This window comes from Vulpes lagopus, chromosome 10, assembly GCF_018345385.1.
Source record: "Vulpes lagopus strain Blue_001 chromosome 10, ASM1834538v1, whole genome shotgun sequence".
In the NCBI taxonomy this organism is placed as follows: domain Eukaryota; kingdom Metazoa; phylum Chordata; class Mammalia; order Carnivora; family Canidae; genus Vulpes; species Vulpes lagopus.
In genome coordinates, this window is record NC_054833.1 from 82,268,269 (window position 1) to 82,294,217 (window position 25,949).

The following is a 25,949-nucleotide window of genomic DNA, read 5'->3' on the forward strand; positions in this document are numbered from 1 at the left end:
TTCCTACCAGCTTGCTGTCCTCTGTAAATCTGACCGCATGCTGTCATGGCCTTGGCCGAGCCATTAATAAAAATGACCAGGAAGGAGAGGCTGAAAGAATTGCCTGGAAGCACACACCTCCAGGGACCCTCTCAGATTGTCCTCACTCAGGACAGGGCACTGCCTGGGACAGTCCCTTCCAAAAGTTTCCATCTCCTCCCAAAAGTCCTGGTGCCACCTACCTCAGTATCACACAGACATATGGTGCCAGGGTTATTTTCCGAAACCTGGCAAGGGGACCAAAGCTGGTCTAGGTGACTTGTCCTCAGAGAGCCCACCATGGACAATTACGGTCGTTAGAGCTAAGCTGATCTTTTAACAGTGTCATCTAGACTTACACTGTGGTTTAACATCACACAGGGCAACACACCTGCACCCAGGCTGGGCCAGGCCCTGGGCTCTGAGGGCTGGGAACTGAGCCAGAGTCAGCCCTCCATCCACAGGGGCAGGCAGTCACAGAAGGGACAAAACATCATGACATTGGAGAGCAAATGCTAATAATTGGAAGGTATTGAATATTATGAGGTACCAGGCACTGTTCTAAACCTAGGTTAACCCTCATAACGAACCATCATTACCTCTATTCTATCCTCCAGTGGAAACGGAGGCAGGCAGAGGTTCAGGAACTCGGCCTAGGGGTCCCAGTCATGGAGGGATACAGGTGGGGCCTCCAGGAGCTGCCTAGACCAGCCAGTGGGCTCCAAGGGGCCTTCAGAGGGAGGTGGTGCCCCAGCGGAGCCACAAAAGATGAGCAGCAGTAGGAAGGGGGAGAAGGCAGGCAGGAGGAGCAGGGGCAGGGGACTGGGCTCCTGTGAGGGCAGTGGGGAGCCTCCAAGGACTGGAGGTGGGTGGGGGCGGGGGGTGGCCTGCAGTCCAAAGAGTCTGTCCATGGCCACAGTGAGGTGCACAGGCGGCAGTGGGTGCCTCCCAGCGTCGGGTGGGGTCAGCGGCTGGTGTGAGGTGAGGTGGACCAGGTGAGGGTCAGGAAACAGCGTCTTTGTCCCTCCTTGGGGAGCCTGGCAGCCACAGCCCCCCACTTCCACCCCCCCACGCCCACCCTCACATGTGGAGCGGTTACCAGATGGAGCTGAGCCCCCTCCCCAGTCACTGCAGTCTCTTAGTCCACAACCCCTGGGCTCTGGGTGGTGGCCGTAGGACTCAGGAGGGAGTCTCAGACCTCTCAGTCCCTGAGGCTCTTCCCCAGGGCCCTGAAGGACCATGGCGGCTCCAAGGAGCCCCAGCCAGATTGGGAGCAGGGGAGGGAAGGTTACCTATTCTCTCTTCTCACCATAAATTATGTGCCAGAAGGGCATTGGAGGTCATCCTCATGGAACCTTCCACTCAGTCTAGAAGCCTCCATCTAGCATCTGAACAGGTGGCTGGCCATCCAGGCTCCACTTGGATACCTCCAAAGACGGGGAGCTCACCACCACAGATCCATCATGGGACAAGTCGTCATCTCTAAGAGGTGAACTCTAAAGGCATTACGTGAACTCTGTCACATTAGAATCGTGGTCAGCCAAAACTAGAAGACACTCTTCTTCCATAGCAGTTAAGCCAGCTCAGGATCATGGAGGGGCCCGGGAGCAGGGGAACCCTGCAGTGTTCTGAGTCAGAGACCCCTACAGCTGACCCTACAGCTACTAGCTCCGGGGCTCAGCCAATTATCTCCACCTCCCTGAACTCTCAGTTTCCTTCTGTAACTCAAACTGTGTAGTCCCATAAAGTAGCTACTAGTCACAAGTGGGTTATTGAACCCTTGAAATGTGCCTAGTGCAACTGAGGGGCTTAACTTTTTAAAAAAATTAATTTAAAGTAGATTTAACACCTGAAGCAGTGTAAAAATGTTTATATTGATCACACACTGAAATGATAGTATTGTGGATATACTGGGTTAAATAAAATATTATTAAAATGAATTTCCCTCCCAAAATGAATTTCACTATTTTTTTTTCACTTTTTAAAATGTGACTACTAGGGACATTTAATATTTTACAATTGTGGCCAACATTGTAATTCCATAAGGCAGCACGACTTACGATATTTTTCAAGGATCAAATGAGATGGATGTTCTGGTGTTTGGGGATATCTAAGCTCCAGACAAATTATGGTTTCTGTGGCTGCCAGGTCCTCAAGGGATTGTGTTTTCCACAATGCTCATTCTAGAAATAATAATATGGATAATCAGTAAAAGAGGATTAAAAATTACCCATTACCCCACCACCCAAGCATAGCTACTGTAACCTCTCTAGTGTTTTCTCCTGTGCACTTTCATGCGAGTTCACACAAGCCACCCTGCTCCTGGGGTCCTCACAAAAGTCACTTCAACAGTGTGGCCGGAAAGCCTGAGACTTTGACCCCACTGGTCAATGGCAAGACCTTGAACCTCCTTTCTTGTTACTCTGAGTCCCTGGAGCGGCCCAGTGCACAGGGTCCAGGCTCTCCTCTGAGCAGCTCCCGGCTGCTGAGCCCCGGCCAATACCTGCGTCCCCAGCTACTGGACCAGACAGGTGGCTCACCTCCCTCTCTGCTGCTGCTCACCTCCCTCCCAGCTGCTCACCTCCCTCCTGCCTGCTCACCTCCCTCCCAGCTGCTCACCTCCCTCTCTGTTACTCACCTCCCTCCCAGCTGCTCACCTCCCTCCCAGCTGCTTACCTCCCTCCCAGCTGCTCACTTTCCTCAAAGCTGCTCACCTCCCTCTCTGCTACTCACCTCCCTCCCAGCTGCTCACCTCCCTCCCAGCTGCTCACCTCCCTCTCCAGCCAGTAGGAAAACCCCTCCCATTTTGGAGGTTCCAGAGGGGAACTGATTCAGGCCCGGTGATAGAATTCCTTCCATGTTTCCCATCAGCCCTCTCCCTTCCAGAGTTCCTGGGTCAGGGCTCCCTTGCTGTATCTGGAACCTACTCTCCTTCCCTTCCCACATTTGGGTCTGTCCCCGAGCTGGTAGCGCCCCTATGTTAGACCTCTTCTTCCGGGTGTCTTGGAAGGGCCCTTTGCCCCTGTCTGTGTGTACCTGATGGGCGCTCTGTCGTGGAGGCTCTCGCTCCCCCACCCCCCGCAGAGCTGTGGACCCTCTCTCGTACCCTGCTTTCTCCACCTAACGTCAAATATGAACATCTTTCCAAAGGCACCATCGCTTCAAAGGGCTGGGCTGCTCAGAGCCCTGGGTGGGTGTGCTCACATTCTGTCTAATTCTGCTTTGGCAGATTCTTAGGGCAACCTAAGATGCTTGAGATGAAAGATGCTTGCTCTCACAGCTCCCAGTGTCGTACCCCTCCCATATACTTCACCTCGATGTGGCCTAAGGAGTTCTTAGGTATCTCTTTTCCCACAGCCAGCAAATTCAGCTGGATGAATGGTACTGGACCCTGCTTTTCCCCCTGCCCCCCTTGGCCTGCACTCGAGGCCACCCCCACTCCCAAGCACATCTTATCTATCAGCCCCCATATCACCATTCCTCTAATATGACCTGAGCTCTGGCCCCATGAAACAGCACATACTTGCCAGCCTCTCTGTGGGCTTACTGCTGTCTTGTTGCCTGGGATATCTGCTCTACCTCCTCATCCTCCTCACCCTCCCAAGGACCAACCCAATGCCTCCTCCTCCAGGAAGCCCTTCCTGACTCTTCTAGCTAAATAAAGGTAGCGCATCCTACCCTCTCGCTTATGGTACTCATATGACCACCTTGTTGCGGGGCTACTTGGGTCCATGTAGACCTGAGCGTCTGACTCTGTCTCCTTCTTGCCCTCCTGCCACATACCAGGAGCAACATGAGGTTGGAGAGTTATTTGGATTTCCTCCTCTGGACGCAGGGCATGGCACAGAGTGGGCCCGCACTAAAGGTTTAAACAAATACATAAAGGGAAGAGGATAGGCCTGGCATCAGGGCCTGAATTCTGGTCCAGCTGGCCACCAGTGCTCTGTGTGACCTCGGGCAGGTCCTCCTCTCTGGGCCCGGCTTCCCCATGAGCTGAAGCAGTGGGATTCGGCTGTGGGGGGTTCTGTTGTGTCAGAGAGCTGTTTGGCCCTGGGCTGATGTGAAGGCCCCACTCCAGGGATAATCTCTCTCGTGGATGATAAATGCAGGGCAGCCCCCATTTCCCCTTGCAGACACAATCCCATTATGAGCCCTTTGGGATTTATGTCTGAGACCCACCCCAAGCCCATCGCTAACATATGGCACACTGGCAGACAAGGGATGAACGGAGATTGTAAACATTCATTCATTCATTCACTCCTTCATCAGCAAACTGCTACCAAACTGCATGCTGGCTGGGCTCTGTGCCTGGCTCTGTGGACCCAGCACTGAATTCAGACCCAGGCCCAGTCCCAGAGGCACTTTCAGTAAATAGGAACTCGGTGAGGTGGGGGCTAGGACAGAGAACAGCGTGGAAGCCTAGAGAAGGAGCCTTTGCCCCAGCCAGTGGTCAGAGAAGGCTTCTTGGAGGAGGGGACCCTCCAATTATGTCTTAACAACCCAGGGAAGAGCAGGGTACTCAAGGCAGCAGCTACAGCCTAGGTGGGGAGAAGCTTGCCATGCTCAGCTTGAGGCTGGATGCTGCCTGCGTGCAGTCTAATGATAAGAGGAGCAGGATGGGGAGGGATTATCCACTTTTGTTTACATGATTAAAACCAGACAAATACTTCCTTTATCTGAAAGAATGAAAGAGCTTTGGGGAAAAATCCTTTTGGCAGCAAAGCAAAGCACAAGCCTCTCCTTCACTAATCTCTGCACCCACCCAACCAACAGCCATGACAAGAGTAGCTCTGGGGCTGACCCTCACTCAGTAGGCAAGGCTGGCAGGGGTGGGGAGGAGCCAAGGCAGAGAGACCCACAATCCCCCTCAACACAACCTCCCACAATGAAGAGGACAAAGGAGAATCTGGGCCCAGGTGGCCACAGAGTGGCACCTCTCAGAGAAACCACAGCCCTATTTCAGAGATGGGCCCAAAGGTGTCCCACAAGCAGTGGGCAGAGCCGGGACTAGGGCCAGCCCAGGGCTCTGACTCATTCACATTCAGTAATTCACTCAGTAAGTCTGCAGTAACCACCTACTCGGCGCCGAGAGCTCCTGCTGCACGTGCACTGGGGACACACAGAGAAGTCACACCTGCCCCTCTTGTCTTGTGTCCTCAGTCTGATGAGAGAGACTGGTAGACAGTGACAGAGGCCAGGGGCTGTGGAAGCCCCAAAATGGGCTCCTAACCCGGGGGGAGAGGCAGGTGGCCCAAGGAGACTTCACCAGAGAGGTGACACTGAGCTTGCTCTTACCTAGTGAGTAGCATGTAGTCCAAGTGGAGGAACCTGGTAATAAGACACCGGACACCGAAACGGCACTGGCAACGGCCTGGAGGTGTGAAAGGCACCACTGGGGGCTGGGGCGTGGGCCAGAGGACAGAGCAGGAAACCAGGCTAGAGGGGCCAGAGGACGGGATTGCTGGGGCCGGGGGACTACATGCCTGCACGGGCACTGTGAGGGTGCAGGGCAGTCGGGAGGGGTGTGAGTGGGTCCACCCGAGTGCCCCCCCCCACCCCAGACCCTGACCCACGTCGCTCTCCCAGCCTGATGTCCGGCCTCGCCTCCCTGGACGCCAAGACCTCCAGCCGCCTGGGCATCCTCACCGTGGCGTACTACCTGTGGACCACCTTCGTGGCCGTCATCGTGGGCATCATCATGGTCTCCATCATCCACCCGGGCGGGGCGGCCCAGAAGGAGACGATGGAGCAGAGCGGGAAGGCCATAATGAGCTCAGCCGACGCCCTGCTGGACCTCATCCGGTAACTCCTGCTCACTGACACCTGGTTGGGGACGCCATGCCTGGGCTGGGGCCACCGGCCCCGCGTGCCTACCAGAGGCAGCCTAGGGCATGGGGAGGAGGTGCCCAGGGTCCGCTCCTGCTGACTTGTGGCACCTAGAGAGGCCGCCCTGTGCCCTCGCCCCTATGCCGCCCGCCGGGTTCAAACCTCGCTGTCTGCCTCCGTCAGACCAGGAGCACCTGGAGGGCAGGGCACGGGCGAGCTCACCTGGGAGCCAAGCCCCAGTGCACGGCCTGGCACCGAGTCGGCATTAGCGGGTTTTTGCTGACTACCCAGCTGCTACTGGGGGAGGCCAGTGGTCACCCGCCCGCCTCTAACTGTCTGTCTTTCCCTGATTGACCCTCTTCTTGGTCCTCTTCGTGCAGACAAGGGAGTGAGGCTCAAAGAGCTGACTTTTCCAGGGCCATCCAGCGGGCAGGTCATGGAGCCAGGGCTCCACCTGGGCCTGACTCCAAGGGCTGTGATTTTTGCCCTGTGGTGCCCCTGCCTAAGCCGCATGGACACTGTAACCATCTGTTTTGGGGATCTGAGCCCTGCTCCCAGGAAAGGGCTGTAGACCCAGCAATGCATTCATGTCCGAACCCCTTTTCCCAAGACTCTGTACAGGCCACGCCCCTCTTCTCCATCTCTCATTCTCTCTCTTGCCAAGGCCCACCCTGTGCCACGCACTCGAGCTTGGCCCTAGTCCCAGAGGAGGGAAAGGTGCATGGACAGACACAACAACATGGGGGTGGGAGCTCCGATGTGGGAAGCGGGGCTGTGGTGAGTGCAGAGAGCAGGCTCAGAGGAGGCCGAGCTGCCCCAGGTAAAGGGGGTGGTGAGTGGCAGGGCTGGGGAGCCAGGAGCCCATTCTTCATGAAGGCAAAGATGTGCCAAGGTCCTGAGCTGAGAGGGAAGGTAGGGGGAGAAATCCTCACCCACTCAATCTGACTGAGGTGCTGGGGAGGGGAGAGTAGACAGCCACTGCTGGGAAAGTGAGGGGGTCATATCATGAAAGACAATGTGACCCAGACCCAGGCTGAAAACTTGGTTTTATCCTAAAGGGCACAGAAAATGGGCTTGAAACACAGAAGTGGATGATCCTGTTCAAAAGGCTCACTCTGGCTGCAGAGTGATGGGGGGCCATGGGTAGGAGGAGAGAATGGCAGGGATGGGACCCCGATGGTGGCCAGGGCACAGGAAGAGGGCAGACGAAGGCTGCTCAGAAGACAAACCCAGCTGGGGACGGGCAGGGGCAGAAGGGAGGAGGGGCTGGAGGAGGTGGGGGTACCAATCCCAATGGCCAGGACGCCCCACTGGATCACAACGTGGTCACCGAGTCACAGAACAATGCCAGAGCAGGTGTGGGCAACCTGAGGAAGGTATCCATTGGTGGCTGGCTGGTGGATCTGAGTCTGGGAGAGTCTGAGTTAGAGACAGAGGTTGGGAGGCTGCCCATCATGGGCCACCATCACTCATTCTCTTATCCAGCATCCAATTTGTTGGCAAATTCAAAATAATATCCCAAACCTGTCCCTTCTGTCCCCCTGTGCCACTCTCACCATCTTCCAGACCACTATCACCTCTCACTAGAGTTGTCCAACCCCATCACTCTGCTTTCTCTCCACTTCCCTACGGCCTGTCCTAAGCACAGTCGCCAGAGGGATCCCGCTCATGACTCACCACATGTCAGCACACTCCGCGGCACTCACTATGGCCTACAGGCCCTTCCCTCTTGACGCCTCCACCACACACACGCTGGCCTGTGACCTCCAACTCTCCCTCTCACCCTCCAGCCATGCTGGCCTCCTGCTGCTCCCCAAATGTGCTTAAGATCCTGTCCTAGTGCCTTGTCCTCATCACTGCCTCTGGCTGGATGGACCTTCCCACAGGTGTGCATGGCTCCTCCCCTCGTTCCACCTCTGCTCTGTGTCACCTCTTCAGAGGGACCTCCCAACCTCTGTTACTCTCTCTTCATAGCCTTTATTATTACCTGATATTATCCTGTTTTTTTTTTCATTTCTTTTGTGACTCTGCAACTGGAATAACATATGTTCCATGAGGGCCAGATCTTTAAAAATCTGTTCCCTGCTGCATCCTGGAGCCTAGAACAGCTCAGAGGAGGTGCTCAGTGTTTGCTGTATGCAGACCTGGGATACAGGGCCACCGATGCGGTTGGGGTCTGAGCCATGAGAGGAGACACACTTGCACGGGGGAAGGTGCCCGGGGTGAGCCTTGTCCCACAGCCACATTGGAGGTTTACTTGGATCTGACAGAGCAGCAGCAAGCAGAGGGCCAGGAGGAGAACTGGGACAGCAGACATCCTAGAGGCCAAGGGAAGAGGAATTTCGAGAAGCTTCATTTCTAAGATCCATTATTTCTAAGATTTGGTGGTTATGATTCATCCTTTCTTGGATTCTATGATTCAAAACAGTCTTTCCTCGTGGTGAAAGGAGCTGGTGCCCAGGGAGTCCCCACCCTCCCCACCAAGGCCTCCCCTGCTGAGGGGCTGAGTGCTCTGGATCTGACACACGTGTCAGAGTCAAATGTTCCAGGAGTGGCTCCTGCTCTTGGTTGCTTTTCACGTGGTGAAAGTTGATCCTTCTGGTTTCAGGCTTTTCCCCAGTTGCTCTCAACCCCAAGGCAAGTTGTTTTGCAAAGCTGAGTGAGTGGTTGAACATCACTGTCACCGTTCCTTAGTCAGAGAGTGCGGCTGCAGAGAGAGGTCACATGCTTCCTGGGACAGGGAACGCGAACCTTGAGGATGTGAGGTCTTGTTACAGTTCTGCCAATAAGGCACAGTGTGTCCCTTCCAGGCCTCAGTTTCCCCAGTGGTTTTCAAGATCCCTTCTAGCTCTGTGGTTCTGAAACACAAAGGCCAACAAACCAGTGAGGAAGCTGCAGGGTATGAGCAGAAGCTCCTAGAGGTGGGTTCTAGGAGATGAGGTTGGGAGGACAGTGCAGAACCCAGCCTTGAAGATCTTGCACCCAGGCTGAGGGGATTGGCTGCTATGCTTTAGAAATAGGAAGCTGGTGAGTTTGGGAAGGATGGATTGGAGCAGGGCAGAGTGGTCAGGATGTGACTGGAGGCAGGAGGATGCCCCATTTGGGGTGCAGTCACTTCTCCATTCACTTCCAGCCCTCCTTTTTAAAAGATTTTATTTATTTATTCATGAGACACACACACACACAGAGAGAGAGAGAGAGAGAGAGAGAGAGAGAGAGGCAGAGACACAGGCAGAGGGAGAAGCAGGCTCCACGCAGGGAGCCCGATGTGGAACTTGATCCTGGATCTCCAGGATCATGCCCTGAGCCAAAGGCAGGCTCTAAACCACTGAGACACCCAGGCTGCCCTGCCCCATTTTTATAAGGCACCTGCTCTGGGTGAAGACATTGTGCCGAGAGGGGGCAAATGTAAGTCCTACCCCAAATTGTCCTCTGTCTTAGGACAGACAGATGAGAAGAATGCATTGGACAGAACTTCCTAGATGCTCTGACATTCTGAGAGGCTGTGCAGAAAATGAAAACACGAGGATGGCGGGTTCCAGGGGCACCTCACCCTCTCTGTGGCCCAGAGCAGGTGGCTAGCATGTGTGATAACTGAGTGAGGACAAGGATGGCCCGGGCAGGGGACTTGGAAGTGTGGGCAGGTGTGACACATGAAAGGTCAGAAAGACATAGGGGCCAACCGAAGAGAGGAATGAGGTGATAGGTGTACCTCAGGTCCAGGAAGACGGGCTCTTCCAGAATCATCTCTCAAAGATGATTCTGGAGGAACACAACAGACCATGCCCCCAGACGACTCATGGAGACATGAATTCATTTCCAGGGCTAATTCGAGCTGGGCCCCTTCTTTTTTTCCAATCTTATTAAAACACCAGAGAGATGAGGTAATGAGTTGGCCCTATTTATAGCTTCCAGTTACCCTCTCAGGGGTGGGATGCAGCTCTCAGGAGCCATGGTTGGGAAGGAACAACCCCCACCTAGGGGTTGGGAACATGGGATGAGGAGCAAGTGTGGAACGTCACAGAGGGGACTCAGGACGGGTATGGAGAGGAGTGGCACCATGGCCCTGCCCCAAGTGACGTGTAGGAAGGCCCAGGTCAGAGGGTGTGTGTGCTTGATGGCCATGGCTATTATCGTCTCCCAAGCACATTCCATCCACATTTAGGCCACCGGGAGTACAGGCTTCATGGGGCAAACAGGAGGACTTCCTGTTTCAGAGTCAAAAGAAAATGTTGTACATTTTCCTGTTTAATAGTCAAAAGTATAATTCTTCATTAAAGTCTGCAGGATAAGTTAGTTGATTATTAATATGAGCACATGTATGAGTCAGGAGTTGCCGTTGGCCGCTAGTTAAGAGAAACCCGGAGCAGCAGAAGCTGAACTACGGTAAAGGCTTTCATTTTCTCAAAATCAGCAGTCCAGCAGTGGGCAGCTCATGGGCAGCAGACTCCCATGGCCCCCCTACCATGCTTAGCACTTGACTTTTATTATCAATATGTCCCATGGTCCAAGAAGGTTGCTGAAGCTCTAGCTAGTGCACCCATGTTCCAGGAGAAAAAAGGCAGTTGGAGGAAAGGACCAAAGGGTCCTGACTGAGTGTGCACCTTTTCAAGAGTTTTCCAGAAGCACCACCCAATAAGTCCCATTCATCTCCTGGGCCAACCCTTTGGCCAAAGAGGCTGGGAAACAGGGTTTGATGGCAGAGCCCCGTAACAGGCCGGGGCTCCTGTTGGTAAGGAAGGAGGAGAGATAGAAACCTGGAAGGCAACTAGCTGTCCCTGCCACAGCCCATGTTTTAAGTCATTCTAATTTTCAAGGAGATTGTAAAGAGATGTACCTCCTAGGTGTAAGCTCCATCTGATCTCCTACAACTTGAATGTTCCTAGTTTCTGCTCCGGCTAAAGCAGACTTCCTTCCAAGTTTCATCAGAAAATCACCTTGTAAATCCCTCACACCTCTGGGGTTGTGCCCAGGAGAGATTTTCAAACTATGAACCTCTGGCATCATCCTCTCTGGTCATGATTTCCTGGGGTCTGATGGACTGGTGCGTCCTGGCAGCATGTGCCTGGCGAGCCTCCAGCGCTAACCCTGGCTTTGGTGTTTCGGGTCTGCTTGATGTCAAACGCTCTTGCAGGCAGGTTCTATTCGGGTGGCAGGAATCTGCTTATAACTAGAGGGGGAAATGCCTCATTTGAGCTTATGAGATCCCAGTCCCTGATCCCTGACAGCTTCTTCTCTTTCTTGTGATAAAGCTGAAATGAATGGGAAGAGCCACGACCACTCTTTCCCAGTTTTCTGCCTTGGTGGCTCATTCTAAGCTCTCTTCCTCCTGCCATTTGCTTAGACTGAACCTATATGTTAGCAACAGTGAAAAAAAAATTATAGTTTACACTTTCCAACAGTGGCTGCTGGGGTATAAGGTTAAGAAATAACACACACCCACACTCTTGTATAGAATTCCAGGTATGTATGAGCTGAGTCTTAAAAGAGATTTGCCAAGAACAAGAGTGAGTGGTAAGGCTGGTCCATGTGGCCTGTTTAAGAAAATACAAGCACATGAACAAAATATTTGTCAGTGTCTCTAAATTAGAAAAGATTCCTAGAAGTGGATCCTAAAGACAAAGTTGCAATGGTTTTAATGGTTTTAACTCCTCAATAAGAATTGCAAATTGCCTTACAGAAAAGTTGCTGCCATGAGGTGGAAGAGGGGCGGGGGGGAAAGGGGGGAGGTTGTCACCAACGTCCTCAGCATTGAGCATTGTCATCTAAAAATTCTTTACCAATTTGGTAGGTGAAAATTTCTAATTTATTGATGAAGATGAACATCTTTTAAAAAGCTTTTTTCCACTACTTACGTTCCTTCCTTTGTTAGGTGAATTGCCTGTCCATGACTTTTCAATCATTTTTCTATTTTGTTTCTAATGTTTCTGTGGTCCAATTATTTATGGAGCAAATATACACTGAGTCCCTATTATGTGTCAGGCACTCTTCCAGTTGTTGGGGACACAGTAGTGAACAAAACAGAGATCTCTGCCTTCCAGGAAGCTGATGTTTTGGAGAGAAGAGACAGTGAAGGAGACAAAGATGACTTGTAAAAGCTCTTTATAGATTTAGGACGACAACACTTTGTCACATAGTTCCCCTTGTTTGTCATTTGCTTTATAATTTTATTTGTCTTTGGAACTGTCTAAAGAACTTCTCAATTTATTTGACTTCTTTTTTTGGCATAATTTTAAGTTTACAGAAAAGTTGCAAACATCGTAGAGAGAGTTCCCACATACCTTTCTCCTAGCTTCCCCTGATGTTAGCAGCATACGTAACAATGACACAGATGTCAAAACTAAGAAATTAAATTAGTACGACATTGTTAACTAAATTACAGACCTAGTTTGGATTTCACTGGTTTTTCCACTACTGTCTTTTTTCTACCCCCAAATCCAACCCAGGATACTATGCTGCACTTAAGAAATTCTTAATTTCTACATAGTAAAATCTATTGATTTATTTATTGCTCATTTTTTTCTTAGAGGATCCTTCCATATTCTAAGATTTGAAAAATATTAACCTATATTTTATTCTAACTTTTTATTGTTTCATTTTTTACATTATTTATTTCTTTAATGGAATTTATTTTGATGCAAAGTATAAATAAGAATTTTTTAAAAAATAGTTGGTTTGGGTATTCTATAATGAATTCTTCCTTTGCTCACTGAGCTGTGACACAGCTTTAATCAAAAATGAAATACTTAGGGGTGCCTGGCCTCAGTTGGAAAAGCGTGGGACTTTTGATCTCAGGTCATGGGTTTGGGCCCCACGTTGGGTATAGAGATTATTATTATTATTATTTTTTTTTTTTAGAGATTATTATTATTATTTTATTTAATTTAATTTATTTATGATAGTCACAGAGAGAGAGAGAGAGAGAGACATAGGCAGAGGGAGAAGCAGGCTCCATGCACCGGGAGCCCGATGTGGGATTCGATCCCGGGTCTCCAGGATCGCGCCCTGGGCCAAAGGCAGGCGCCAAACCGCTGCGCCACCCAGGGATCCCAAGGGTATAGAGATTATTAAACAAGTAAATACATTTTATTTTTTTAAAAAATGAAGTACTTAGATGTACTAGGTTCTGTTTTTGGGCTACAGGTTCTGTTCTCTTGATTTTTCTGTTGACAGCTGTGTCAATATTGCATTTTATTTTATTTTATTTTTCAATATTGCATTTTAAATTGTATCTTTATAGTTTCTGTTCTTATCTGGTGGGATAAGACCCCTCCTCCCTTAGCTTTATGAAAATAATGTTAATAAGAATTATGATCTCATCTACGTGCCAGGTCATGTGTTGGGCATCCAGATAAGATAGGACCAACTGAGTTTTCAAGGAGGCCAGTCTGTGGGGAGGCAGGCCTCTGAGCCCATGCCACACTGCAGCACACTGGAGCATAGGTGACTCCCAAGGGGAGGGTCACAGAGTCGACCATCAATCAGAGAAAGTGTGGCCTCCAACTGACTGGAGTAGGAGTCAGAGAAGCAGGAAGGACCTTCTAGGCAGAAGGAACGGTGTGGACAAAGGCCTGGGCACTGGAAAAGTATGCAGTATCTCTAGGGAACTGTATGCAACTAATGTTGGAGTGTTGAATACTAGGGGTCAGGAGGTGGGGTGGGGAGTGGCTGGTGGTAGGAAGAGAGAAAGCCATGGAGGGAGGTGGGCTAGGTCATGGAAGGCCTTGACTGGCTGCCAGGGGAGGTGTTCAGATGACCCCACAGGCCCTCCTGTCCTGGGCTGGGGAATTCTTCAGTTACTGACTCTCTTCCCAGGAACATGTTCCCTGCCAACCTGGTGGAAGCCACATTCAAACAGGTGAGTGGGGTCCTAGGGCCGGGGGGGTGGCCCAGGCTGAGAAGTGTCAACTTTACCCAGCAAGTCTCCCTGCCTCCTGGAGAGGAGGAGAGTTGGGGAGACCTAGACCCTTACAGTCTGCCCAGGGTTCCCTCAAGAAGAGAAGCAACAGTGGAGGGAAGCCCCCCTCCCCTGCTCTAGGGGCAACACCCACGCTCACGCACACCACCTCACTGGGGGCTCAGGTAACCCTGCCCTCAGTGTACAGCCCCTGTCTCCAGTGAGGAAACCTAGACTCAAGGGTCAGGAGGACTAACGGATCTGCCCAAGATCATACTGCTAGTAAATGACGGCGCTGGTAGGAAAACCCAGGCCTGTCTGGCATCTAAGCCTGTTTTTCCTTTAAAATAATACTTTTTTCCCCATAATAAGAATAGCAATAATATTCAGGGTAAATATTAGGAAAATGCTAGAAAATATGAAGCAGAAAATAAAAATCATTTCTTGTTCCAGGACCACACAACAGTGGTTGTAGTGGGTACACTTCTAATCTTTTTTCTTTGCCTAAGTATGTTTTGAAAAAATACTATTAGAATAGTAGTACATAGACAGTATAATCTTGCTTTTCTCCCCGCTCCCATTATATCATAAGCATTTGCCCTGGTTATTAAGTGTTTTTTAAAAATACAATATTTGCGGTGATGTAAGAGCCCATGCTGCACGGGGAGAGAGGGGCTGTAATATATTACCATCCCCTCCTTTCAGTGGGCCTCTAAGTTGTTTTCAGTTTTTCCTTTTTGGAAATTATGGTAAATATCCCTGTATGCCAATTTTTGTCTGCCATTCTAATAACTTCTAATTCTTTTCCCTTCATAAAATGTCGACTGGTTGGTTGACAATCCAGCAAGCATTTCTCGATCCCCTTGCTGGGCCCTGACTGGGACTGAGGACGCAAAGGAGGAGGTCGAGGGTTGGAGAGGAGGATCCAAAATAAGGAGCTGTGAAACTTTGAGCTAATCACTGTATCTTTCCTTACCCCCTGGGCCTTTATCTATGAAATGAGCCAGATGGTGATGGACCCCAAGGACTAGGCTAGAGAGTTCTGATTTTATTCCAGTAGTGGTGGAGAACTATTGAAGGTGTGAGAGAGAAAGACTGAATGTTGCTCTACTTCATACCTATCTGGAATGTCCTTTGTCTTTTGGTGAACTCCTACCCACCCTTCAAGACCCAACTCAAATGTCCCTTTCTTTGTGAAGCCGTCTGACCCCCTGAGGCAAAGTAAATCCCTCCCTCCCCAAAGCTCTCAGAGCAGATTCACATCTGGTTCATCTTTGTGTCTCTGGCATTCACCACAGCATGTTCAATGTTGGAACAATGATGACAGTGGTAGTGGCATGGTAACAGTGGTAATGGCCACATCAGGCATGCCACACACCAGGTGCTGTTGTAAACATTTCATGTATGTTGTCTCCTTTAATCTAATGAGCTAGATACTATTGTTATCCCATTTTACAGATGAAGAAACTGAAGCACAAAAACTTGAGGTCCCATATATCTCCTGAATGGTTACCCCACTCCACTGCACACCCTGAAGTCTTACCTTATTGACACCCTGGTGTTGGGAGGATAGAAGACTCCCTTGTTTGGGCTCCTAGTGCCCGAGAAATGAGAGGGAAAGACCCAGGGACACCCTGGGGCAGAGGAGGGAAGGGAGACAGTGTGAATACTCAGTTCCTCCCAGCTGGGTCCTCTTCTCCTCTAGAAGGCTTGGGGCAAGTTGAACTTTTCAAAGAGAAGGTCCAAGGTTCCACCAGTGGCAGGCAGGGCTGGCTGGGGAAATGGATGCTTGGAAGGGATAGGTGAATGGAAAAATCATCTGGGTAGAAGAGGAGATGGGTAGAGGGGAACCCAGTGATGCAGAGAAGGAAGAAGAGGGAAGAAGGGTTGGAGAGGCCCATGGCTGGGTAGTGTGTCCATAGATAAAGAAATCTCAATTTTCTTTTTTCTTTTTGGTAAACACTATTGTCAATCAAGTAGTTCTTGGCCACATACAAATACGCCTCCAGGATGTTATTATTGTTGTTGATGATGATATTAAGAACAACATTTGGCCCTGACTCTGTCCTGGTTGGGTGTCACCCATTAGTACCGCACCAAGACCACCCCCATCATCAAATCTCCCAAGATGGCGTCGGAGGAGGCCGCTCCCCGGCAGATCCTCATCTATGGGGTCCAGGAAGAGAATGGCTCTCGTGTTCAGAACTTCGCCCTGGACCTGACCCCACCACCTGAGATTGTTTACAAGTCAGAGCCTGACACCATCGATGGCATGAACGTGCTGGGCATCGTCATCTTCTCTGCCACCATGGGTATGTGCTGCCCTGCCCACCCCGGCAGGGGCCTGGAGCCAGTCCCTCTCTGCATCTATCCTTCTCTACAACCCTGTGTCCACTAACATGAATAACCTGGAGTCTCCCATGTTCCAGGTTTCTTTCCTATCCAGGGGAGTGGCTCAAGTCCCCGCTCCATGGCCAAGGGGTGTCTCCAGCCCTGCCCCAGCTGGCGCCCATGTTGCTCACTCCGAATTCTCCATCCCTGGATGCTCATTTGCCTGCAGGGGCTCCTTGGCCCTCTCCCAGCAGCCTGTTCCATTTCACTGAGGTCTGGGGGTACTGGGGCAGAGTGGTGGGGGGGTATAATAAAGAACAGGAAAAATCTAAGACTCATCAGTCAGCACCATCTCTCTCCCTCTACCTCCCACAGGGGCTTCTCACCGGCCATTCTCTCCTCAGGCATGTCTGTGTCATTTCTCCACCCACAGTTGGCCTCCCTGACCTCACCCTCCCCTTTACTACTTTTCTCGAGGTGCTGAGACCCCCAACCATAGGCTAGTACCATGAAGCTGATAAAGCTTAACTTGCAAAGGCCCTTTTATACCTTTTTATAAAAAGAGAAAAAGGAAGTAAGAGAGAGAGAGAGAGAGAGAGAGAGAGAATTCTTTTTTCTTAAGGAGGGACCCAAACTATGTAAGTTTCAGATCCCATAGAAGCTTCAGATGCCTCTGCCAGCAGTGCCCCCTCCACCATCACCGACACACCCACAAAAACCCTTTTCCTACTTGGGGACAAGCCATCCAGAACATTCCAGCTCATCAGTCCCCCTGTCTTTCTAGACCATGCCAGAGGTCACTGTGAGTTTTATTCTAAAATTGGCATCAACCTCTTCGTCTCCTCCCTAGGCCAAGGGCCTGGAAGGGCCTCTTATGCCTCCCTGACTTCACAAGTTTTTCCCACCATCCTCCTGGTTGCTCACTTGGGAAATCCAGGTGCTGTTTTCTGCCTCGGCCTCTGCCCCAGCCTGCATCCAAATCTGTCAGGTCTACCCCAGAAACCTCTCTCAGAGCCCACATTTCCCTCTGCCCTCCGCCACCGCCACAGTTCAGGGCCACCATCATCTCTCACCTGGTTTCTGCAAGAGCTTCCTGAAGAGCCCCGGTCCTTTGCGTCCCCCTCAGCCACTCGCAAAGTCCTGCCCAGGGCCTCGGGGCTCTCCAGTGCACTTGGAAGGGGCCCGAGCACTGTATGTGGCCTGCAGAGCTCTGCATGATCTGGCCCAGCCTGCCCCGCAAGCTCCTCTGCTCCTGTTTTCTTCCCCCAGCCACACTACCTTTTGGTTTCTGGAAGGTGCCTCCCCAAAGTCCTTCCCCACAGCCTGGCTGCTCCTGACCCTTCCTCTCCCCTGCACCTTTCCCATCCTTGCCAGGGGACAGAGGTCTATCTACATAAGCATCTCGTCCTCAGCAAAGTCTTCCCGGCCAGCTGCCCAGACCAGTCAGGTGCCCCATGTTCCTTCTTAAACATTTGACCCTCCTGCAGTTATCGATTTGTTTCTGTGTCTAAGTTGCACAGAAGCAAGTGTAAGCTCCATGCAGGCAGAGACAAGAAGAGACCCTTGGACTCAGTTCACTAAGTGCTTACTGAACGTGTGCAACTGTCCATGTGTCAGGGCATATATGTTTGTATATGTGTCCAAACAGGTCTGTAGGTCTGTACATGTGTGTCCAAGTCAGTGTGTGCCTGCATGCACCTCAGTGGGTGCCCGCATCTGAGTGTGCACAAGTGAGCGAGCACACTTGCCCAGCTGCTCTAAATGGAGCTTTCTTTGGTCCCCTCCACGTAGCCTCCTCTCCCATCTCCTCCCTAGTGTTGAACGTAGCTGATGCTAAGGCCTCGTTGGCCTTGACTATTGCAGGAGGCCTACAGCCACACCCTGAGGTGCCTCTTGGGAAACTAAATGGAGACTGCTTCAGGCAGGACTAGCTCGAGAGGGGTTGGAACTGATAGGGGACGGCACTGATAGGGGACTGGGGGATCCGAGCTCAGCGGGGCTTCCACAGGCCAGGTGGATGGGGCTAGGCTATGTTACCTCCAGCGTGGGCCTCTCCAACCCACACTAGCAGGGCCCCCGTGCCATCCTGTCACCATGTGGTAGCTATTCTGTGGATGGTGTGGGTCTGGGGCTTCCAGGAACAGGGAAAGAGCCTCTCTCTGGAGCCTCATAAGCCAGGGTTCAAATCCCTACCCTCTTCTCCCTGGCTGAGTCAGGTGATGAGTTCCTGAAGCACCCTGCGAGGAAGCTTTCCAAGGGCAGTCACAGAGTGGGGACAGCTGTCACTCATCACTGTTTCAGAAGTGGCCTAAGGGTGCTCACTTGCATACAGCTCACCATGGACACAAATGAACCCCCCACATAGGAGAATGACAGAGGCTCTAGGAAAGCCTTTATTATTCATTCCTTTTTTCTTTCATTGATTAGGTGCTTATCGTTGAGCACCTATAACATGCCAGCTAAGGAGATACCTTTGTAGCCCTCACAGAGCTAACCTCTGGGAGGAAATGTAAAGAACAACAGACAACTGGAAAATAATAGTTATAAGTTGTAATAAGTGATATAAAGGGATCAGAAAGAGATGAGACAGAGAAGAACAAACGGGGAGTGTGCCAAGGGGAGGGGCGATGAGTCTCCAGGCCGTGTGGGCAGCTGGGCAGCCAGTGTTTCAGGCACCAGTACCTATATGGGCAAAGGCCCTGAGGCAGCAAAAAGCTTGATATCTTCTGGGAAGGTAAAGAAGGCCAGTGATGCTAGAGTGTAGTGAGTAGGTGAAAAGCCAGGCCAGAGGGAGGTGAAGGTGTAGACAGGGGTCAGGTCACTGGGAACCTGAAGCAGTGGGGAACTGGGCTATGGTCTGAGTGCCCGGGAAGCCAGTGAGGGGTGTTCGGCAGGGAGCATTTTCATGGATTGGAGAGGAGGAGATGACAGCCCTTGTGGGGCGGTGGAAGCCAAGGAGGAGGCAAGGGGAGGGTGTAAGCACAGGCGCATCGAAACTGCTGGGAAGGCAGCCAAGGCCCAAGGTCTCCAGTGCACATGGCTCTGTCCCCATTTGGCCACCAGTGTGTGCTGGCACGTGCTGATTTGTGGCATCCATGACATTCTTGTGTCCCTGCCCTGCAGGCATCATGCTGGGCCGCATGGGTGACAGTGGAACCCCTCTAGTCAGCTTTTGCCAGTGCCTCAACGAGTCGGTCATGAAGATTGTGGCAGTGGCTGTGTGGTAAGCGTCACTGGAGCCAGGGGTGTCCTCCTCTACCCTCACCCTGCACCCCCTTTCAGCCCTGGCTCCCTTTGCTCCCCTTGAATGAGCAGAAAGCTGCACAGAGGCTCAGCCCTGCCCTGGGGCCTCCAGAGCTGCACATTTTCCCCTGGATCCGGCCCCCTCACCTCCCCAGCCCTGACCTAGCCTCGTTCCAGCCCTGGGCCCGCTGTTTCCCCGCCAGGTCAGGCCCCTGGGAGGAAAGTTATGAGCTAAGCATAGCTCTGCTTGCCCGGCCTAGGTCCCCTATCACATGGTGTCTCATCAGCTCAGCGTTTGGAAAAGGCAAACACTGGATTGGGAACCAGCTGCCACGCTTGGTTTGGAGCTCAGGCCTTAGGAATCTTAGGAATCACATGTAGTGTGTGGCCCTGCTGGGGCAATAGGAAGGCTGGCTAAGGGCAGGACGTTCCTCCCAGGCCTGGACAGGCAAGCACAGGGACCAGAGGTTGCACAGGGCTGGGCTGGTTGAGGGTCATGGTATTAACGATGCCATGTGTTGGGCACCTTGGTACAGTCCCCCTGGGAGCGCAGGAAGGCTCGGGGGGCATGAGGCCAGGCAGCGATACAGTGCCTGGGACACTTGCCTGCCTGGTACTGAGGTGACTGCTGGTCCCCATACTGCCCCCAGGTACTTCCCCTTTGGCATTGTGTTCCTCATTGCCGGCAAGATCCTGGAGATGGATGACCCCACAGCTGTCAGAAAAAAGCTGGGCTTCTATGCAGTCACCGTGGTGTGTGGGCTGGTGGTCCACGGCCTCTTCATCCTGCCCCTGCTCTACTTCTTCATTACCAAAAAGAACCCCATTGTCTTCATCCGTGGTGTCCTCCAGGCCCTGCTCATTGCATTGGCCACCTCCTCCAGGTAGCCCTGGGTGATGGACAGGGTGGGGAGATGGTGGTGGCTGAATTTTGTTCACTTGTCCAGTCATCATGCGTCCACAGCCGTAGAACCATGGCAGGTGTCAGTAGGGCCCACTGCACCAACCTGGGCGTAGCTATAGTAATGAGACCTATTTCTGAAACGGTCTAAATGGCAGAAAGATCTCGTTGCATCTTAAAGCCTCCCCTCCCCTATTGCCAACATCCTTAAGGGGCACTCAGTCCACATGGGGGTGGCTTCTGCATACCTGGGGTCGGGACAGCTGACCAAGGGTAAATCTGCAATTGATTGCTGTCACCTTTCACCACCACATGGTGATCCGTTGGAGTCAGGCCCAGCATTGGTCAGGGACTTGGTCTGATAAAGGCCACAGGCACATCCTGGCTGGATGCCCTGTCTCAACTTTGGCAGCGTTACTAGCCAGTGGGGATTTGAATCACGGTTCCCTCACCTACTGGCTGTGTGACTATGGGCAAGTCCCTAGACCTCCCTGGGCATCAGTTTCCTTATACACAGATTGGAGATCATGGTGGCCTCAGCCTCAGAGGGTTGCCATAGGAACGAGTGGAGATGACCCACTAAGTGCAGGAAGGCCGTCTGGGCTGGATGAGACGGCACCCGGTCTCCAGGACCCCAGCCCACTGCGGAGCCCAGGGGAGCCCAGGGGGTTGGAGTCATGCAGACCTGACCGTCTATCAAGGGGAAGAAAATGCTCTTTACTCTGTGAAGAAAGGATGGCTCTCCCCTTAGCAAGTGCTCAAGCTCCACATGGAAGAAGTCACCTGAGCTCAGGCCCATGTCTGTCTGGAGCCAAAGCCTGGCTCATCCTCCAGCCCTTAGTGCCTTCTCTTCTTTGGGCCTCACCTTCCCGATCTGTCAAATGGGAATGAAGGCCACCACCGAGCTCCTTCCTCACAGCCCCACCCCTCATAGCCGAAGCACCTCAGGAAGGACTGAGGGGGAGCAGAACCCCAGAGAAGCAAATCCCCAGATGCCTCATCCTGGAACCTCCATGAGGGCAGAGCCAGGACATGGACAGGACAGACAGTCCCAAGTGGCTGCTGGCCCCCACGCCGCAGGCCAGCCCCGCCAGAGCCAGCAGCGTGGCAGGAACCACAGCCTGGGGGCTCAGCACATGGGGGCTCATTGGAGGCTCTGAAAGTGGACCTGGGCCCCCAGGCTCTGGCCTGTGGGAAAGGAGAGGCACTGCGGCCACAGCAACCTGAGCCAGGGTCTCAGCGCTGACGCCACGAGCTCTGGTAGCAGAGTAACAGGAGCGGCTCCCGCTGCCTGCGTGCTCGCCACCGCCAGACACTGCGAGGCGCTTCCTCGTTGAACCACCTCTGCAGTCAAGGTATTGTGTGGGGCCAGGAAACTGAGGCACACGGGGACTGCCAGAGTCCCCTGGCTAGTGGGACGCTGGAATCGAAATCCAGCAAGTCGGCCCCAGTGTCCTGAGGTTAGCACTTCGTTGAAGCTGGGCACAGCCTGTGACTGGGTCAGCCCCTCGTCCCCTCCGGCTTCGGGTTCTCCATCTGTCAAATAGACTCAAACCACTGCCCCTCGCAGGAAGGAGAAGTGTGTAAAGCACAACGCCCGGCACATAGCAGGTGCTCTGTGGGTGGTGGCGTCCCCCTCGCCAACCGTGTGCTTGCTGGGGTGTCTCGGGCCTTGGCCTGGCGGGTCTGGATGGGCCTCTGATAACACACTGCCCAAGGACGGCACTTGACACCATTTCGAAGCTCCTTCAGCCCGTTCTCCCCGGGTGGCTGGGCCGCCGGGCGGGGCCGGCTTCCTGTTCCAGGAGGCCCCCAGCAGCGGGTGGGAGGCAGACACTGGCCCCTCTGCCCGCAGCTCAGCCACGCTGCCCATCACCTTCAAGTGCCTACTGGAAAACAACCACATCGACCGGCGCATTGCCCGCTTTGTGCTGCCCGTGGGCGCCACCATCAACATGGACGGCACAGCTCTCTACGAGGCTGTGGCCGCCATCTTCATCGCCCAGGTCAACAACTACGAGCTGGACTTTGGCCAGATCATCACCATCAGGTACACACCCGACACCCCACACCCGCAGTGGATTGGCTGGGAGGGCCTTTGGGGTTCTTGAGACCCAGACCTAAGGGGGTTTCCCAGGTGCTGAGGAGGCAAGGGGCTTGTTCCAGGCCACACGGCAAGTCAGTGGCACAGCTGGGACTCGACCTAGTGTCTGCCTCGGGGCTCCTTCCCCAGCGGCACCCTGCAGAGGGGGAGCTCCGAGCAGGCCAGCAAGGGCCGCAGGCAGGCACACGCACAGCAGAGGCCGGGGATGACGACGGACGAAGGCGGGTGGCCAGTGTGGCTAGAGCGGAGGGAAGGGTGCTGGAGTGAGGGGCAGAGGCCGTGGGAAGGCCTCGCATGCCAGCTGGAGGAAGAAGTCAGGCCTAGGAGCCAGGCCCCAGAGAGGAGCTGGGCAGGGCTGAGGGGTGGACAACCTGAATCTCTGGTCGGCTTCTGGGAACCCTATGGAGGCAGAGGCTCCAGGCACAGTCTTTCCCACAAACTCTCAGGAGGTTCTGCTAAGGCCAGGGACAGAGACCATGGGGCCAGAGGACCTTGAGCAGAGGCCTGCCCCCCCCCCACACCATGAGAACTTTCCCAACAACCCCTGCCCCATAGGGCTGTCCCCAGAGGCCCCAGCAATCTGGCTTCCTTCTAGGAACACGGGCCCCGACAGCGAGGCCTGCCCCTCCTGCTCCTCCTCTTCCTCTCCCTGCCCCTCTTGCAGCATCACGGCCACTGCGGCCAGCATCGGGGCAGCTGGCATCCCCCAGGCTGGGCTCGTCACCATGGTTATCGTGCTTACCTCCGTGGGACTTCCCACTGACGACATCACCCTCATCATCGCTGTCGACTGGGCTCTGTGAGTGGGGTTCGCCCCCCTACCTGCCCAACCCCTCAGGCAGCAGGCTGTGGGGGTGGCCTGGGGGTCCCTGCCTTCCTCATGGACACCAGCCTGGCTGCATAATGTGTGGGGCCCAGTGTTCAAAAATGAAAATGTGCCTACCTTTGTTCAAAACTTATAAAGAACTTCAAGAAGGTGAGAGCAGAGCCTTAGACCAAACCCAGGCCCTTCTACGGTTGGGCAGAGTCACGTGCCCATGAAGCCAGCTGTGCATCAAACCTGTTTTGGCCTTGCCAAGGTGGGGGGTAGTAGGCTCAGGAGGACCAGAAAGGCCTTGCTGCAGTCGCTGCTGGGGTGAGCGCTGCCCTCTGCCAGCCCCTTACCCACTGCCCACCGTGGCTCACCAGGGACCGGTTCCGCACCATGATTAACGTGCTGGGTGATGCACTGGCGGCGGGGATCATGGCCCACATCTGCCGGAAGGACTTTGCTCAGGACACAGGCACTGAGGTGAGAGCAGTGCCCCCTTGCTGGCCTGGACCCTCCATTGAGTGGGTGGAGCTGGGGTGGGAGTGGGGGCAGCAGGACCTCTCACCCGCTGGGTACCTGCCCATCCCTCCCTGCCTCTGGCCTTGGTCTCCTCACCTGTAGGGGGCTGACTGATGCCCCTAATGGCTAGTTGTTGAGCACTTACCGTGGCTGTCGATCCGGGTAGGGGCACCGGTGAACAGGGTAAGATGAACCCCTGCCCTCAGGGTGCCTGTACCCTGTGTGAGGTGGTATCTGTCCTGACTACCACAACGCAAACATCTGTATGTCTGCATGGGGTTTCGTGGTCTTCAGGGCTCCTCCAATAACTGTGCAGCAGGCCATCCCACTCTGTGGGGAGGACAGGCCAGATAGCCACCAATTCCCTCACCGGAGGCTGTGGTCCCTCCTCCACTAAGAGCCTCAGAAGGAAGCAGGGTTGAATGTGGGGCCCAGAGAGGCCCTGGGTGACCTATCAAGGTCCCACAACGCATCTAGAGGAAAACCCACTACATGGTTTGCTCGTTCAGTCCCCCCTAGTGTCTAACCTCACCCACTCCTGCTGCTACCAAGGTCTGTCTCCCCTCCCCAGAAACTGCCACCCTGTGAGACCAAGCCAGTAAGCCTCCAGGAGATCGTGGCAACCCAGCAGAATGGCTGTGTGAAGAGTGTGGCTGAGGCCTCGGAGCTGACCCTGGGCCCAGCCTGTCCCCACCACATCCCCATCCAAGTGGAGCAAGATGAGGAGTCAGCTGCCACACATCTGGACCACTGCACCATTGAGATTAGTGAGCTGGAGACCAATGTCTGAGCCCGCAGAGCCTCCGGGGGCAGGGGGCCCCCAGCATTAGGGCCCAAGGGCAGGATCTCCACTCACCTACTTTCCTAAGCACTGGACAGGAGCCAGGCTCACATTGTCTTCCCACCCTTGAGAGGCCAGAATCAGCCCCACTTGTCAGACAGTGGAGTCTCAGAAAGGGAAACACTGCCCGTGGGAGCCCCAGCTGGAGAATGATGAGCTCGCAGCCCAACTCCGGCTGTGACAGCTCTACTGTGATGGCCTCTGAGGGTGGCAGGCAGAGGCTGTACGGTCCTACTTTCTGGATCACGGAGTTGAGGCTCTGTGAGCTGAAAACACTTGCCCCAGGGCTCAGAGCAAGTAATGTCAGGGCCGGGACTCTAACTCAAGTCTTCAAGCCTTGGCCACTCCTTCCCGAAGGACAGAGGCCTACAGGGCCAGATGCCAAGGGTCCCTGCCCCCTTCCAGGAGCTCTGCAGCCACCACTGCCTTCAGTTTATGAAGACATAACATCCTGGTTCTGCCCCAGCTGTGTCCCTGCCCAGCCAGTCCCCCCTCCCTGCCCTATAACATGTGGCCTCAGACAAACAGCTCTCCCCGAGGATGGCCCAGCCCAAGGTCAAGGCCCATCCCTGCCACGTGCCACAGCCCATCCCATCAGCTGTATCTCACAAAGCCCAGCCGATGTGGAGAGGGGATGTCTTCAGAAGAGCTGCAGGGACCCTTAGAGACATCTGGGCCAGGACTGGGTTGGCAGGCTTGCCTAGGATGCTTGGGTCAAGCTGCCCATGGAGCCCTGGGGTCAGCACTGTCCACAAGCCTGAGTGACGAAGTGGTGTTAGATTTTCTACTTCCTTTTGTGTTTGCAACTTCAGTGATAATTCAATAAAAGTATTTTGTTTTTCAAGTCTTGTGGGCGTAGCAACCAGACCCTGGCCAGCATTTCTTTATCAGGCTAACCTAGGCTGTTACAGTATAGACTGGCCCGACTGGGCAGACAGCATTCGGTCAGGCCTGCCCAGGTGGCCAGAAATACAGGCTTGTCCGTGTAGCCGGAGTAGAGACAGGTGTAGCTGGCCTGTCGGTGTATGGACAGGCCTGCCTGGACAGGGTGAATGACGACAGGCCTGCCTGAGCTGTCACAGGTAGGAGGCACGGTACAAACTGGCTTCCCCAGGGGACTGCCTCACAGCCACAGCATCAACAGACTCCTTGAGATCAGTCCCCACGAAAGAGACTAATTTCCTCAATAGTCTGGCTCCCATTGGTGAACGCTTTGCTTTAAGGAGGGGACGTGCCCACACATATTTCCAGACCCTCTCATTCTCCACAGCCCCGGGGTGCCTCCAGGAGGCTGGCAGAGACACAGAAGAGCCCTGGCCACACAGCCTGCTCTGAACGTGCCTTCTGACGAGGCTCTTGGGTCTTGCACAGAGGAGCCCATGAAGACACTGAGGATGGGTGAAGGGATGAGCTTCCCAAAGTCACTCAGAATCAGGAGGACACCTGCCCTCCCAGCCC

At 53.5% G+C, this 25,949-nt stretch overlaps 1 protein-coding gene across 1 annotated transcript in view; it reads left to right on the top strand.

Moving 5' to 3' along the window:
* Positions 1 to 25,284, top strand: part of SLC1A7 (solute carrier family 1 member 7) — a 42,996-nt gene extending 17,712 nt beyond the window's left edge. Inside the window, exons 3-11 of the mRNA XM_041770238.1 lie at positions 5,605 to 5,820; positions 13,660 to 13,702; positions 15,831 to 16,053; positions 19,196 to 19,295; positions 19,966 to 20,199; positions 22,072 to 22,266; positions 22,985 to 23,119; positions 23,509 to 23,611; positions 24,222 to 25,284. Coding sequence (XP_041626172.1) covers positions 5,605 to 5,820; positions 13,660 to 13,702; positions 15,831 to 16,053; positions 19,196 to 19,295; positions 19,966 to 20,199; positions 22,072 to 22,266; positions 22,985 to 23,119; positions 23,509 to 23,611; positions 24,222 to 24,440 — 1,468 coding nt within the window. The 3' untranslated portion in view covers positions 24,441 to 25,284. The remainder of the gene's footprint in view (positions 1 to 5,604; positions 5,821 to 13,659; positions 13,703 to 15,830; positions 16,054 to 19,195; positions 19,296 to 19,965; positions 20,200 to 22,071; positions 22,267 to 22,984; positions 23,120 to 23,508; positions 23,612 to 24,221) is intronic.
* The last annotated feature ends 665 nt before the right edge of the window (positions 25,285 to 25,949 follow it).